This window comes from Mercenaria mercenaria, chromosome 10 (genome assembly GCF_021730395.1).
Source record: "Mercenaria mercenaria strain notata chromosome 10, MADL_Memer_1, whole genome shotgun sequence".
NCBI classification, from domain to species: Eukaryota; Metazoa; Mollusca; class Bivalvia; order Venerida; family Veneridae; genus Mercenaria; species Mercenaria mercenaria.
Genome location: NC_069370.1, coordinates 56236644 through 56253781, shown reverse-complemented (window position 1 = coordinate 56253781; position 17138 = coordinate 56236644). Strand labels below are relative to the sequence as shown.

General features: G+C 35.7%; 1 protein-coding gene across 1 annotated transcript; it reads left to right on the top strand.

Moving 5' to 3' along the window:
* The first annotated feature begins 227 nt into the window (after nt 1-227).
* Nucleotides 228-13558, top strand: LOC123561492 (non-homologous end-joining factor 1-like). The gene is made up of 8 exons (XM_045353897.2): nt 228-661; nt 2657-2755; nt 4078-4197; nt 4566-4704; nt 6711-6772; nt 7995-8109; nt 12032-12243; nt 13314-13558. Exons 1-8 carry the CDS (start codon nt 464-466, stop codon nt 13413-13415), a joined length of 1047 nt encoding a protein of 348 aa, XP_045209832.1. The 5' UTR covers nt 228-463; the 3' UTR covers nt 13416-13558.
* The last annotated feature ends 3580 nt before the right edge of the window (nt 13559-17138 follow it).

The following is a 17138-nucleotide window of genomic DNA, read 5'->3' as shown; positions in this document are numbered from 1 at the left end:
CAGTAATTTTGGATAAATATTTTTTATACAAATAAATATAAGTCATTTATTTATACAGAATATTTACCAATTTTGTTTTTGTTTACACCAGTTGGTGTTGTAAGTGGAACATATTAGATGGTGTGTTCAATTTTATAAATAACCGATTGCAATCGAATATTTCCAAGGTGGTCGACTTTATAAATCATCTGTCCGGGTTTATCATCAGTACCAGTATAGACTTCAGAGTCATTTAAATGGCGGATATTTTAATGGATCTTAGGAAAACTTACGAATACATGATTACTATATATTTTTTTTTCTTTCACATCTCTGTATTTAGTTGATTTCTGCTCAATCTAAGGAAGACGGTTTCCGACGAAATGTACGGTATGGTACGGGTATTGACAACTACCGATTGTTTACTGCGGAAGCAAGTACTTTCACTTCACAATTTTATGTTTTTGAAGTTTTTGTTAAAAAAATGACAACAGAAGTCGAATGGAGAAGGAGATGGAAACCAGATTTAGAGGCGTTCCCTTGGCAACCAATCAGAGTTGATGGTAGCACATACCTTTTGAAGTATATGTTTACAACAGACAGTTACAAAGTGTTACTGACCGATTTGGCAAATTTTTGGCATGAGGAGTTAGCAGACCAGGCGTTGCAAAAGAGAATCAAGGTAAACAGTGTCATTTAAATCGTGCTAGAATGCACTTTACCGGTACACTGTTCCAGCTAGCTAGGGTTTTAAAAGCCACAATCACTTACAACTTGTTCGAGTTGTAAATTCGGCCAGGTTGTAAATATTCGGACACCCACTTTACACCTTTTTTTCAAGCCAGATGCTTGAGAATGCATCTGTGTCATCACAAGCACTTGCGTTAGCAACAAAATCGGCAAAAAACAACAAGTTGAGGTGAGTAGAAAAAAAAGTTGTCCTTCCCTAAAGTTTTGTACTCTAAATAGCAAATATTTTGTCTCGCGGGGCACATGACGTCATTGATACGTGCTCGTTTATGCTGAGGCCCGGCAAGGATTCATTCAAATCTAAACTTTATAACGCAAAAAGAACACATGCTAACTAGCATAAAACACGTTAGAACCAAGGAAATGAATATGTTGCCCCACAACGTCATTGAATTTTCATGTCTATGTTGTTTTTTCACGTTGACATCATTTCCTTTTGAATTATCCGTTTTGGGGCCGTAATATGTTTATGCTTTGCCACAAAATGCGCATATATAAAAAGGTGTTATGATAGCACGTGAGCGAGAGATTCTCTTTACTCTCCTGTTAAAACACCCCCAAAAAGTGACAGGAACAGCAGTTTTATGCTAGAATGTGTGATAAACAGTGACGTAAAAATTAAACTACGTCATGCTGGTGTGAGAAGGATGACAGGCGCTTTTTAAATCTCTGTTGGTAAAAATTTCCCACGAGGTATGCTATTGAAAATTGATTGCAGTTTGTTGAAAAAAGAACAATTTTGGCTGTAGCATCGATTTATTTCCAAGAAAATGTTGAAAATACAATCAACTTTATGTTTAAAAAGTGGCCGAATATTTACAACCTCTGGAAGGTAAAATGTGGAGGCTAAACATGTCTGTTATTTTAAGTGCAGTTGTATTGTTTACCATACTGTAAATGGCTGTTAATGATAACAATCAATGTTGCTTGTATCAAAGCACATATGGTAGAAATTTTGTACAAATCAATTGTAAAACGAAAGAAATATTTATGAAAAACCGCAAAAAGTGGCCGAATTTACGACTCGAACCAGTACTGTTTGCAGCTCCAACTCCCTTTTCACACTTTTTGAAGTGGATAAGAGTTATACGTTTATGTCACAAAAGCGACAAAGCTGAAGCTATTTCAAGAGTAATCCTGACATGTTGACTCTGCCCCATTTGCTATTCAATTTGTCCCTTGAAAGAGTTTAATGCATCCTTTCTGTATCTATGACACATAAGGCATGCACTCTGACTCTTCAAGAAGAATATAGGCTGACTTTGACCATGGCTGATTCGGCCCAAATTTACTTGGCTTATTCAGCCCATATTGTTTAAGTTTTTTTGACATTGACACTTCTATCATGAGTAAAAGTAACAATTATGAGTACTAAGTTTAATTTCTGATGCAAAGAATAATTAAAGTGCTTATTCAAATGCATAAATTATGCATTTTAACTTGTCAAAACTTCTTACCCCTGCTTGTACAGTGTATATTTTATGTCCTTACTTCGAGTTATATCCCTATCAACATTATTTCCTGATCATTGCTGAATCATCCAAAATATATTGTCATTATTGACTCTTAAAGTATGTGGTCCGAATCAGCCTGGGCCGAATCAGCCTGATGCCCTTCAAGAATCAGCGTGTCTAAAAATTGACAGATGCTTAAGTTAACTGATGCACAATTTACTAGCTGTTCAACATTAGCACCATTTTGATTGTCCACGCTATATAACGGCTGCAAAAGCTTAATTATACTAAATAAAGTTTAACACCTCATCAACACCAGTTAACTTAAACACATGATAAATTTATAATTCTTGATTGACTTTCTGCAGTATTAATTAAGACATTTTAGTATATCCATGATTAATGTCTTTAATGTTCAGTGTGGTCATGGTGGTAGAGTACAAAGTTAACAGTTTTCTTTTTTTGTTATTAAGAAATTGAACCCAGGGATTGAAGCACCTGTTACAAGGATTTTAGACCAGATTAAAGGTGTTCTTGACAAAACACAAGATGATCCTAACACTTCAATTAAGGTAAGTTTATTTTTTTCTTATTGATAAACAAAATTATGCATCCAGTTGTTAGTTTGTCATAGATACAGTATCCTTATAAATTCTTTTTAAGGAAGTCTTTAAGTTAGTGCTGTGATAGATTGAAAACTCAAATGACATGCATGTATTGACATTACGTCAGAATAGAGATTACTGTGAAATATCATTACTTTTATGGTCACAAAAGTTCATGGTGTTTGTCAAAACCATTATTACATGGGGCTGTAAATTCATGGATTTTGGCTGTTGAATGTAAAATGAATACATATTAGGAATTTTATTGCTTCATTGAGATAAAATTTCGTAGATTTACTTAACCACAAACTCCATAAAAATTAGTCTTCCTTGAAATTAAATGATTTCACTGTATAAACTGATGCAGAATTAATGACATGATTCAAAGTTAATTATAAGCTTAGATTATATTTAAAGTCTTGAAATCTAAGAATATTTTGTGCAAAGAGCATAACTGGTATCTATAACGGAATTCAAGTTTTATAGTTATGTTCATTTTAAGGTAGATATTTTTTTATCTGTGTATATTTGTACCTGTTATTCTTTTTTCTTACATCAGTACATATATTCCAAACTCTGTATATCAGTATAGTATCCACTTTACGATTCTACCGATACATCAGTATCACGATTTGACCATACAGTCTGTATCACAATTTGACCATACAGTCTGTATCACAATTTGACCATACAATCAGTATCACGATTTGAATATTCATGCATCATGACAGGATTTTACTATACAGTAAATACATCAGTATCACAGTTTGACCACTCTGCAGATAAATTTTTATCAGGGTTTGACCTTTCTGTAGATAAATTGATATCATAAATAAAAAACACACCCCTAGTTCAAGTACTTAGCTAGCATCTAAAAGAAAACAAATACAGAACCTTTGGATGTGCTCCCTAAGAACCACAGCAAAGTGCTGCCACTGAAATTAACCCTTACCATGCTGGACACGATTGGTTCTACCTTTGAGACCAGTGTAGATCATGATCAGCCTGCACATCCATGCAGTCTGATCATGATCTGCACTGTTGCCATTCAGTCAGGATCGTTTTAGTGAGCACCCCTTTTAACAGCTAATGGTACTGTCCAAATTGAAAGATGGACAAGTTCATTGTAGAAATTTAGAATGGTAAATCGTGTGTATGCCAGATTTAATTGAATCATAAAAAAGAATGTTGGAGTGATCTAGGAGTTTTGTAACTACCAGAAATTTCAGTATGAACTGTGAAGATTTAAAGAAAACTATTGAGATGTTTCACATGTTATTTGGTTGCAGTTGTCATTCAAGCGTGAAGCAGACAGTGAAGAGAGGAAGGTGATGCTTGTTCTTCATTCAGAGCTGGCAGGAATGCCCTTTATATGGAATTTCCAGTGTAGACCTGCTGACAAATCTATGGTAATATTTCATAGCTTCTTTTGTAGGACTAGAGGCTTCCTGCCTTGGGTTGATGTGTTGAATTCCTTTAGCGCTTAATTTTTTGTACCTCCTTCAATCTTTTGTCTCAAAATACCTCATTTGTCTAAATTGTTCATTAATCTATTTATTTCTAAAACAAAACAAAAAACATCTAAATAAATCATTCACAGGTTGGACGTTATTTTCTGTTTGCAGGGTCCTCTGAATACTTTATGAATACTGATTACAGATGCGTATGTAAAGAATTTTCTTTCTGCCATTTATACTTATTAGCAACATATAGTACAAAATATAGATAGATATATAAAATAGATTGATAAAAACAACAAATTGTTGAATAACTTCAGGGTTCAGAACATTTGATACTACCTCTAATGGCGATGGTGGGTGAACTGACGCGCCGACAACAAGAACTCTTCAAGATTATCCAGGGCAAAGATAAACAGATTGAAGACTATAAGTCACAAGGGGCAAAGTGTACTAGAAGTAAGAATAGATTTAGTAAATTAGTATTATCCTTTTGAACTTCACATATTTATTCTGCATCAGGAAATACCTCGGAAGACAAGTTAAAATATTCTGCTTTAATTTTGTCAAAATTATGCCCCATTTAAGTTAAAAGTTTTGCATCAAAAACTGCTGGACAAAAGGCTTTCAGTCTTTTTATATATATCTTCATAAGTAAGAGATGACCATACTTGACTAGTTATATAACCCAAGCTTTAATTTTATCAGCAAATGCTTTGGAACTTTACACATGACCTTGGCATTATCAGATTATCTCACATGGTAAGCTACATAACAGCTTCATAGCTTTTACTTTGACAAATTTATACCCCTATGTTAAGATATTTTTCTCTGTCATTGCCTCTTTGAGAAAGTCATATATTCCCAGACATCCAGACATATTTAAGGATGACTACCTGTAATAGGCCTTAATTTCACCAAAAGAATACATACAACTTGATAATGTAAGCTTTGAAAATGTAAAACGATAGAGATAAGGTGCATATTGACAAGTTATATAGTGGTAGAAGTTCTAAAAAAATTTCTTTGGATTACCTCCCCTGATAATTTTGGTTTTTCGTGACTTATCTCCCCTGAAAATTAGAAAAAAATAATTTTCTCCTTTCTTTTTGATATTTGTATCAGAATCATATAATGCAGCTTTCTACTGCAAAATGTTCTAGAAACTCGAGCTCAGATTCTCATAATGAAAGAAATCATATATTTCCCATAGGCATCAATGTTAACTTCAATACTGATTATCTCCCCAAAAAATGATAAAATTCGAAAAATCTCTTGGTGAAACGTTTTTAATTTTGAATGTCTTTGAAGTGACCAAATTTCATTTAAATATTTCCATCCAGTTACAAGATATGAAATATGGCTATTACACCATGTTATCCTTAAGTCAAACTTCTGCAATGAAAAAAAATCTTTTGACCATACACAGCAAAAGGACTGTTGAAATTAATGAGTATGCCTTACCTCTGAGGGTTCAAAAAGTAGAAACATTATTTAAGACTTTAACATGTGTACAGAAATATAGAATTCCTAAATCTGTTTATAATTATGTTTGTAAATATAACATGTCTGTCCGGGAGTAGTAGGAGACTTTAGGATAACATGGTGTAATAGCCATATTTCATATCTTGTAACTGGATGGTAATTTTTAAATGAAATTTAGTCACTTTAAAGACATTCAAAATAAAAAAAATTTCACCGAAAGATTTTTCAAATTTTATCATTTTTTGGGGAGATAATCGGTATTGAAGTTAACATTGATGCTGATGGGAAATATATAATTTCTTTGATTATGAGAATCTGAACTTGAGTTTCGGGAAGATTTTGTGCTAGACAGCTGCATTATATGATTCTGATACAAATATCAAAAAGAAATCTAAAATTCCCCGTAGGGAAAAGGAGAAAATCATTTTTTTCTAGTTTTCAGGGGAGATAACTCATGAAAAACCAAAATTATCAGGGGAGGTAATCTAAAGGAAATTTTTGAGAATTTCTGTCACTATATAACTTGTCAATATGCACCTTATTTCTTTCGTTTGACATTTTTAAAGCTTAAATTATCAAGTTTATGTACATTTTGGTGAGGCCTATTACACCATGTTATCCTTAAAAAATTACATGAAACTTGCATGATGATACTTATATATTGAACTATTATATCTTTTTTTGATTATTTTTATAGAGTCCGAGACCTATTTATACTTCACCTATCTTACCACCCTTTGCATTTGAAACATCATCTAGCAGAATGAAAAAAAACATGATTGTGAAATATTACAATGATTTCTTGGCATATTTGGTATATTAATGTAACTGCTTTTGAATTTAATAAATAGCCTAGATACCACAGAAATTAAACATGATTTGTAAGAAATATGCAAGAGCTAAAATTTGGATATAGATAATAATTGAGTCATCAGTTTGTCTGTCTGTTTGTACAAAGAATGACAACAATTATTTTTCAGAGCATATTGAGACACCAGCATTTGTGGAGACTGCTTTTGAAATGAATATGATGACATCAAAGGTAATAGATCAGTTTGTGGCATTGTTCCATTTATAAATCTGTCTATACTGCAAAATCATTCAATTTTGTGAGCTTGAAATTTTGTGGTTTTGTCAAAAACATCTGTTTCAGGGAAATTGTGAATTGAAATATTACAGCTCTTGAAAATAAAATTTTAGTTATTGCTTGGATGTAATTTTGTTAATTGACACAAACCAAATCCATGAAAATTAGTCCCCGATGAATGTTAAAAATCAGGATCTACGCTGTTTGCTTTCAAGGCCTGTTGCAATTAGAAAAACTGTTAGTGAACAGCATGGATCCTGACTAGACTGTGGAGAAGCGCAGGCTGGTCTGGATCCATGCTGGTTGAAAATGCACTATGTTGGTTTTCTCATGGCACGGTTCTAATCATGTTTTTAGTAGGAGTTTTAAGGGAGGTGGTGGTCTAGTAGTTAAGGTGTTACCTGCTCAACACAAGGATCCTGGGTTTGAGCCTCATTGGGTTTATGACCACCCCTTCTTATATGACACCAGTAATGATTTTCCAGGAAGCAGACTCAAGAGTGGTTCATATAAGCTTGAAGCTTTCATTACATTTGAGCTAAAATAAATTTATATAAAAAAAAACCAAAAAACTACAGTTTGAGTTATCATATACGAAATTCACAAGACAAACCTTTTGAAGCTGGGACTAGGTTTAAACTTCAGGGCAGAACCAAGCCTAAAAAAAGTAGTTCCGGGATACTGGTCAGTGACCTTAGAATTTAAAAGTGGATAAAAAATGGATGCCCTGTCTAAACTGAAAACAATAAGACTTTTACTGCAATCAAATGGAATGTCTGGCAGGCACTTTAAGGAAAAGACATGACTTCCCATCTTTTGTCAATACATGTACAATTATGTACATGTATTCATGCCTAGAAAAAAATTGAACTGGAACACAAGAGGAAAGATTAAGCAAAGAAGTTTTACTTTGATGAAATATCACAAGTAGTTACAAGGCATAGAACATGTATAGGTACTGCACTCTTACAAATCATACCAGTCCAAAACTAAAATATGGTATCTCTTTTGGTCCAACGTCATAAGTATGAATTTTGAGACCAGTTTAAGATTTTAAGCATCTGACTGGTTGTTTCTGGGTACAGTTTTAAATTGACCAATGACATTGTTATAATTTGAGAATGGTCTCCAAATACACTTCTGTAACAGTGGAACCTGTATTATTTACTATTTTCAGGCATTTGAGCAGCAGATTAAGGGTATAGAACTTAAGACATTTGATGTAAAGACTCAGGACCTTTACAGACAGATCATGAGCAAAAGAGCTTGGGTGAACAGATCTCCAACTAAAGGTAGTGAATCCATGGTTTAATTTCATAGTGCTACAGTGAAGTGGACAAAAATGAAAATAACAAGATTTTTATCATTTATAGTCTTGCTTGATTATATTTAAAGGGTTCTTAAATATCCTTGTACCAAACATTCTCGATGCTTATTTTAGCTTGACTATTCAAAGAATAGTAGAGCTTTTGGACTCGCCCATGTGTCAGCGTCCGCATCCGTGTCTACGTTGGCGTCTCGATTTGGTTATGTTTTTCTATGCTGGTATCTCAGGAACCACTTGTGGGATTGGATTGAAACTTCACACACTTATTTGCTGTTGTAAACATACTTACATTACACAGGTTCTATAACTCTGTTTTGCTTTTTTTACAAAATTATGCCCCTTTTTCGACTTAGAAATTTCTGGTTAAGGTTTTGTATTCAAGCTGGTATCTCAGTATCCACTTATGGTAATGGATTGAAACTTCACATACTTGTTCACTGTCATGATCTGACATGCACTGTGCAGGACCCATAACTCTACTTTACATTTTTAGCTCACCTGTCACAAAGTGACAAGGTGAGCTTTTGTGATCGCGCGGTGTCCGTCGTCCGTCCGTGCGTGCGTGCGTCCGTCCGTCCGTAAACTTTTGCTTGTGACCACTCTAGAGGTCACATTTTTCATGGGATCTTTATGAAAGTTGGTCAGAATGTTCATCTTGATGATATCTAGGTCAAGTTCGAAACTGGGTCACTTGCCCTCAAAAACTAGGTCAGTAGATCTAAAAATAGAAAAACCTTGTGACCTCTCTAGCGGCCATATATTTCACAAGATCTTCATGAAACTTGGTCAGAATGTTCACCTTGATGATATCTAGGTCAAGTTCGAAACTGGGTCATGTGCCATCAAAAACTAGGTCAGTAGGTCTAAAAATAGAAAAACCTTGTGACCTCTCTAGAGGCCATATATTTCACAAGATCTTCATGAAAATTGGTCAGAACGTTCACCTTGATAATATCTAGGCCAAGTTCGAAACTGGGTCACGTGCCATCAAAAACTAGGTCAGTAGGTCAAATAATAGAAAAACCTTGTGACCTCTCTAGAGGCCATATTTTTCATGGGATCTGTATGAAAATTGGTCTGAACGTTCATCTTGATGATATCTAGGTCAAGTTCGAAACTGGGTCACGTGCGGTCAAAAACTAGGTCAGTAGGTCTAAAAATAGAAAAACCTTGTGACCTCTCTAGAGGCCATATATTTCATGAGATCTTCATGAAAATTGGTCAGAACGTTCACCTTGATGATATCTAGGTCAAGTTCGAAACTGGGTCAAGTGCGGTCAAAAACTAGGTCAGTAGGTCAAATAATAGAAAAACCTTGTGACCTCTCTAGAGGCCATATTTTTCATGGAATCTGTATGAAAATTGGTCTGAACGTTCATCTTGATGATATCTAGGTCAAGTTTGAAAGTGGTCACGTGCCATCAAAAACTAGGTCAGTAGGTTCAAAAATAGAAAAACCTTGTGACCTCTCTAAAGGCCATATTTTTTATGGATCTGTATGAAAATTGGTCTGAATGTTCATGTGATGATATCTAGGTCAAGTTCGAAACAGGGTCAGTGCGGTCAAAAACTAGGTCATTAGGTCTAAAATAGAAAAACCTTGTGACCTCTCTAGAGACCATACTTGTGATGGATCTCCATAAAAATTGGTCAGAATGTTCACCTTGATGATATCTAGGTCAAGATTGAAACTGGGTCACGTGCCATAAAATACTAGGTCAGTAGGTCAAATAATAAAAAAACCTTGTGACCTCTCTAGAGGCCATACTTTTCATGGGATCTGTATGAAAGTTGGTCTGAATGTTCATCTTGATGATATCTAGGTCAAGTTTGAAACTGGGTCAACTGCGGTCAAAAACTAGGTCAGTAAGTCTAAAATTATTAAAATCTTTTGACTTCTCTAGAGACCATATTTTTCAATGGATCTTCATGAAAATTGGTCAGAATGTTTACCTTGATGATATCTAGGTCAAGTTCAAAACTGGGTCACATGAGCTCAAAAACTAGGTCTCTATGTCAAATAATAGAAAAAATGACGTCATACTCAAAACTGGGTCATGTGGGAAGAGGTGAGCGATTCAGGACCATCATGGTCCTCTTGTTTAAAATTATGCTCCTTTTTCGACTTAGCAGTTTTTGGTTAAGTTTTTGTATGTAAGCTGGTATCTCATCTCAGTGTTCACTAATGGGACTGGATTGAAACCTCACACACTTGTTCAAAGTCATGATCTGACATGTAGTGCATAGGTACCATAACTCTACTTTGCATTTTTTTCAAAATTGTGCCCCTTTTTCGACTTAGAAGTTTTTGGTTAAGTTTTTGTATGTAAGCTGGTATCTCAGTATCCATTAATGGGAAAGGATTGAAACTTCACACACTTATTCACTTCACTGTCATGGTATGACATGCAGTGAAAAGATTTAGTACTCTACTTTTAACTTTTTTAAAATTATGCCCCTTTTTCAACTTAGCAGGTTTTGGTTAAATTCTTATTTGTAAGCTGGTATCTCAGTACCAACTTATGGGAATGGATTGAAACATCACATGCTTGTCCACTGTCATGAGCTGATAAGAACACTATGCAGGTTCCATAACCCTATTTCCCATTTTTACAAAATTATGCCCCTTTTTCGACTTTAGTATTCATTCAATTGACAAGGCTGTTGAATAGTCGAGCGTTGCTGTCCTCTGACAGCTCTCATTTAGGTCACCTGTCACATAGTGACAAGGTGTGCTTTTGTGATCGCATTTTGTCCGTCGTCCGTTCATCCTTTATCTGTTCCCAATTTCTTGTGAACATGGCAGAGACCACATTTTGCAATAAATTGTAATCAAACTTGCATGTAGCTTGTATTGGCACAATATCTCGGTTCCTTTCGAAAACTTGCCAGATCCCGTCAAGGCTTCCAGAGTTATGGCCCCTTAAAGGGCCAAAATTTGCTATTTTTGGCTTGTTAACAGGATAGAGGCCACATTTTGCAATTAACTTCAATCAAACTTGCACACAACTTATATTGGCATAATATCTTGATTTCTTTCGACAACTAGCCAGACCCAATTGTGGGTTCTAGAGTTATATTTGAGGGGCCAAAACTTGCCAGACCCAATCATGGGTTCTAGAGTTATATTTTAGGGGCCAGAATTTTCTGTTTTGAACAGATTGAACAGCATGTAGGTATCCTGCTAAACCTTACATCATGTGTTACTTGATTTCACTTAGCATGGTCAGAATATTTGATTAATTGCAGTCTTTGGCATATTTTCACTATGTCATTTGGGGTTAAGAACTAGCTAAGTCATGTGAGCGATAAAGGAACTTCATGGCCTTCTTGCCTTGTTAACACATTAGAGAGACTACATAAAAGCTCTTTCAAAGCACACCTAGAGTGTATATAATAACTTGAGTAACTTCCTGTGCATTGTCCAGGTAAGTTATATAGGGCTATAATGGCTCTCATGTTATATATTGAAAATGCTTCTTAACCCTTATCATGCTGGAAACAATTGATTCTGCCTTTGTGACTAGTGCAGATCATGATCAGCATGCACATCCATGCAGTCTGATCATGATCTGCACTTTTTGCCATTCAGCCAGTATCTTCTTTATATGCACCCCTTTACCCCTTTTAATAGATAATGGTACTGTCCAAATTGAAAGAGGGACAAGTTCATTATAGAAATTTAGCAGGGTAAGGGTTAAAAGTGAAGTTCTTTTACAGTTGCTGGAATAGTAACATGAATCATACAGAAACCTGTTTAAACTTCAAATTAAGTAAAACAGATGTAATATTATCCACTAGCTACAGCTTATATCCGTTCACAGTCTCAATTACAACAGTTATGAATGCTCTTGAACAAAAACTTTATAATTGTGTTGTACATTTAGCTACATCAGAAGATGAAAGCTTGCTAGATGATATGAGCAGTGCAGATGATAGTCGAAGGACGTCCACTGGTCAGTCTTGGGGCAACTCTCGTCTTCCACCATCTCTTCAACAGTCCAAATCACCAACAAAATCACCAGCAAAATCACCAAACAAAACACCAAGTCCATCCAAATCATCAAATAACTCCACACCAGAGACATCACCTGTAAAGGTTTGTACCTTGTAGTAAAAGTTATGGTCTTTTTATTAGCTTATCTGATTTTTAAAAAGAAAAAAAGATGATGAGTTATTGTCATCACTTGATCGGCGTTGGCGTTGGCGTTGCCTGGTTATGTTTCATGTATAGGTCAGCTTTTCTCCTAAACTATCAAAGCTATTGCTTTGAAACTTGCAACACTTGTTCACCACCTACAGCTAACTCTGTACAGCAAGAAACGTAACTCAACCTGCTTTTTTAAAAAATTATGGCTCCTTTTGGACTTAGAAAATATCAGATTTCTTGGTAAAGTTTTATGTTTAGGTTAACTTTTCTCCTAAACTATCAAAGCTGATGCTTTGAAACTTGCAACACTTGTTCACCATCAGAAGCTGACTCTGTACAACAAGAAATATAACTTCATCCTTCTTTTTGCAAGAATTATGGCCCCTTTTGGACTTAGAAAATATCAGATTTCTTGGTAAAGTTTTATGTTTAGGTTAACTTTTCTCCTTTACGGTCAAAGCTATTGCTTTAAAACTTTGAGCAATTATTCGCCATTAAAAGCTTACACTGCACAGCAAGTACCATAACTCTACATTGATTTTGCAAGAATTATGGCCCCTTTTGCACTTTAAATAGAAAATCATGGGCAGGACAATATTTCTATATCACAGAGACAAATAAAATCAGATGAACGTCTGCACCCGCAAGGCAGTGCTCTTGTTACATACTGTAATACTTTTATAACTAACAAGTGATATATATTTGTTGTTAGACAGTGTGAAAATGAAAATGTTAGCATGATAATGGACATTTTAATATGATGAAACAATTTAACATGATGTCACAAATAAAGTCAAACAGCTGATATATCAGTTTAAGTTTAAGGCTCCATTGTAAAGTAAGTGATATTAAGAATGGGTGATGTGAATTTCTTCTTTTATTTCTTGGCATTTGGCTAAACTGGTTGTCTCCAGGTGATATGAATATGGGGTTGCAATTTGTACATTTCAAATTCTGAATATAAAAATATCACTTCTTTTGATGTAACATGAATGATATAAAACTCTGTTTATTGACAGGACACAGAGCTTTTACGTCGCCAGGCATTGGAAAGGAAACTAGAATTAGAAGAAAGCAAAAAGATGGAAAAAGCAAAGAAAAAGAAGAAAATTGCATTTTAATAAACAGCTTAAAACGACTTTATTAACTTTTTAGAATATGCAGCAGTTTCTCTATAAATTCTTTAAATTTAGTGATGAAATGGCAGTATGCTAATGAAATATTTGATATTTATATTGTGCTAAATATAGACAGATAGATCTTTTTTTTTTAATTTCTCTTACTATCTGAAATAATTCTGCTGTTTAGAAATGAATGTGGACTGTTTCAATGATAACAGTTGTAAAGTGCTGTTCTGTAGTGAATGGCGATTTGTGCATATGGGAGCCTTCTGGAGCCCCTCCTATCACTACTCAGGTACAGGCCAACAACTGGGTAGAACCAGAGCTTCCTCTATCTTTAAAATCTTAAAAGTTCAAGTACAGTATAACTGGAACTTTATTATTATTATTCTATTAGATTTATGTAGCGCCCTTTTCATGATAAACACGTTCAAAGGTGCTTTACATATAGCAAACGCAGCCACACAGGGCACAAAATTCATCCTCTACTAGTACAGACACGGAGCAATCTGACCAGAGGGACAGAGTAAGATGAAGCCCCCAGAACAGATAGAGAGAAATCATTTTAGATACAGGCCTTTCCCGCTAACTTAGCCTAGCCCTTTGTGAATAGACAGTCTGGTTCTTTAACGTGTCCAGTGTATAGCACTGATACACGCGAAGCCGACTTTTCTGGGAAGAACAAGTACAGGCCTCTTAGTTAGGTTGGAGACACTAGAGAGCATCTCAGAAATTTCCATTGCCTGGACTGGGATTCGAACCCCGGACCTCTGGATTGACAATCAAGCGTGTTACCACTAGACCACCGGCCCACTTTATCGTTCAATCTTCACTCAAGAAACAACATAACTTTTGACTATCTTTTTATTACCTTAGAACACCAGACAGGATTATACACAGATGGAGATGATGTATAAATTTACATGAAATGGCTGGTAAAGGCTGGGGCAGCGTGCTTCCTTCTTTCTTAGTTAAAGGCTGTGCTTGAAAGTCATCACATGTGATACTGAAGCACCCTGGCCAACCCTAAACTGGGGGGTATTGTCTGTCGGGGAGGTGTGGTAGGGATGGATGGCAGACTAGCCAATGATAAAATTTCTGATGGTGAAGCGCATGTAAGCAAAGAAAGAAAGACTTGGTTTTAGTGGCTGGTGAAGACCACGTAACAAATAGTTAAGGAGTTCAGGTGACTGTTCATGAATGCTTCAGACTAGAGGTAGATTTTGTAAACATTGAAAACAGAAGTAGACGGTTACGAATACATATAAACAATGTTTAGTTAGTAAACTTCAATTTATTGATGCAACCTTTTTGACTGGTTATTATTCTCATCCTTTGCACAGCAGCATTTAAACAGGATGATGGTGTATTGTTTTGTTTTGGGTTTAGCTAAATTTATTCAGCAGTGTTTCAGTTATAAAATGCGGGGCAGTTAACTTCTGTGTTCCTTGATTCTATACTAGTACCAATCTGGTCTTCAAACTAATTACTAACCAACATTTCCCATGTGAATAAATTTGGAGGATTGAGGATTTCAGACACAATGTCTTTATCTAATCATCACTGAGAACATATTATGCCTGTTCCTTTGATTGAACCAACAAGCCCAACACTCTTCAGGTCTGTGCTCACCCCTATTGAGCAAAGCAGGAGGGCTGAAGACTGGGTCAGAGCAGGTTAAAAAAAAAAAGAGAGATAATTACGATTTCTGTTAAATTACAAGTTTTTGTTTCACTAAACCTAAATAGGGTAGAGAACACCAATTGTTTTCCCGTAGACTTCCATTATAACATTATGGCGTGTACGGCCTTCCATATATCGAAACATGTATATCCAATCACATTTTTTTCAAGAACTATCTTAGTTCCACCAAAATATCGGACGAAAAACATATGAATAGTGATACTTTATTTAAGTAATTTTCGTGTGAATGAGATGACCCCCTGTTTACATCGTTGTCATGGCGGGAGAAATTCATTTGATGAAACTTTTTTTCAATACACATAAAATGTAGCAAATTTTGTCAAAATGTATAATGAAATACTGTAAATGCAGTAAAAATATTCCATTTTGAAAAAAATAATCACTTCTTGGGTTTGTTTACATGACTAACCAATCAGAATGCACAGATGCTACCTTATTCCCAGGTATACACTTACCTCATTCCCAGTAAGTTCCCTGTACTTTTTTGAATTGGTGGTCTCTGAACTAAATGTGAGAAATGGCAGGTTCAAATTCCAAATCGAGAGCATCCTTTAATTATTTGAGACGATAGAATCCAGAAGTCATACAAAACACGTAAAATTACAAGATTTAGGATGTTGTTGGCTTACCTGCACTTTCTTCATGGTGAGCTATCAGCTGGCATCCATAATCCTGTGTCAGCATTTGTACTAAAACATCATCTCTGAAACTACTGACCAGAATTACACCAGAATTGGTTAGTAGAATTCTGTCAAGGACCTCTTATGGTTCAGCTTGGCTTCTTTAGGGGTCCCAGAGAATAGAAAAAAACCTTAAACGACTTCTCATAAAGCACTTGATTGATCTCCTCCAAACATTGCATGGTCCTCGCGGAATTTGAAGCATTTGACCAAATGGTTTTTCTTGGACCTTTTTAGAGGATGCCAAAGATAGAAGTGTAAACAACCTTTAAACTAGTTTTTCTAATGAACTACTTGATGGGTCATCATTTAACCTAGTCTGTCACATCTGAGCTGTGCCATGAGAAAACCAACATAATGGCTTTGCGACCAGCATGGATCCAGACCAGCCTGCGCATCTGCGCAGTCTGTTCAGAATCCATGTTGTTCGCTAACGGTTTCTCTAATTACTATAGACTTTGAAAGTGAACAGCATGGATCCTGACAAGACTGCGCGGATGCGCAGGCTGGTCTGGATCCATGTTGGTCGCAAAGCCATTATGTTGGTTTTCTCATGGCGTGGCTCATCTTTCAAATGGTTCCGCTTAAACCCTTTTAGAGCAAAAGTAGAAGAAAACTTTAAAATAACTTCTAATGAGCCTGATGATGGATATTCACCAACTTGGTTTGTGTTGAGCACGCTTGCGGAAGCAAAGACATAATTGTCCAAATGGCTGTTCGGTGTATGTGCGTGTGTGCATCCGGACCATAACTTTGACATGCATGGAGCAAGCTTGTTTATATTTGGCACGAATGTTAACCTCAGTCAGACAGAGTTTCATGCACAAACCTCAGGTCCTTCTCTCAAAGGTGAAGGTCACAGTTGGAGGTCAATAGGTCATTTAAGAGTTTGTCCAGCCTCTAACTTCAACATGCATTGAGGAATCGTATTTATATTCGGCTTAAATGTTTAACTCGATGAAACGGACTGTCATGTGCAAACCCAAGGTTCTTGTCTCAAAGGCCAGTGTCACAGTAAGGGGTCAAAGGTCATTTTAGAGTTTTTCCAGGCCGTAACTTTGGTAAGTAGGGAGCAATCTTTATTTTCTTTGGTGTAAATGTTCACTTCTATGAGACAGAGTGTTGTGTGCAAACTTTTGGTCCCTTTTTCAAAGGTCACGGTTACACTTTGGAGTCAAAGGTCATTTTAGAGCTTGTCCTGGCTGTAACTTTGCCATGCATAAAGCAGTCTTTTTTTTTGTTTGGCATACATGTTTGCCTCAATCAGACAAATGGTTGCTTGCAACTCAGACCCCCACCTTTAATGTCAAGGTCATACTTAGAGGTCAAAAGTTAAAAC

What these genes read in the sequence shown, in the direction of transcription:
- LOC123561492 (XM_045353897.2), top strand. Translation starts at nt 464, where the DNA reads ATGACAACAGAAGTCGAATGGAGAAGGAGATGGAAACCAGATTTAGAG. An exon ending in GAACAGATCTCCAACTAAAG is followed by an intron (nt 8,110 to 12,031) that starts GTAGTGAATCCA and finishes TTGTACATTTAG; the next exon opens with CTACATCAGAAGATGAAAGC. An exon ending in CAGAGACATCACCTGTAAAG is followed by an intron (nt 12,244 to 13,313) that starts GTTTGTACCTTG and finishes GTTTATTGACAG; the next exon opens with GACACAGAGCTTTTACGTCG.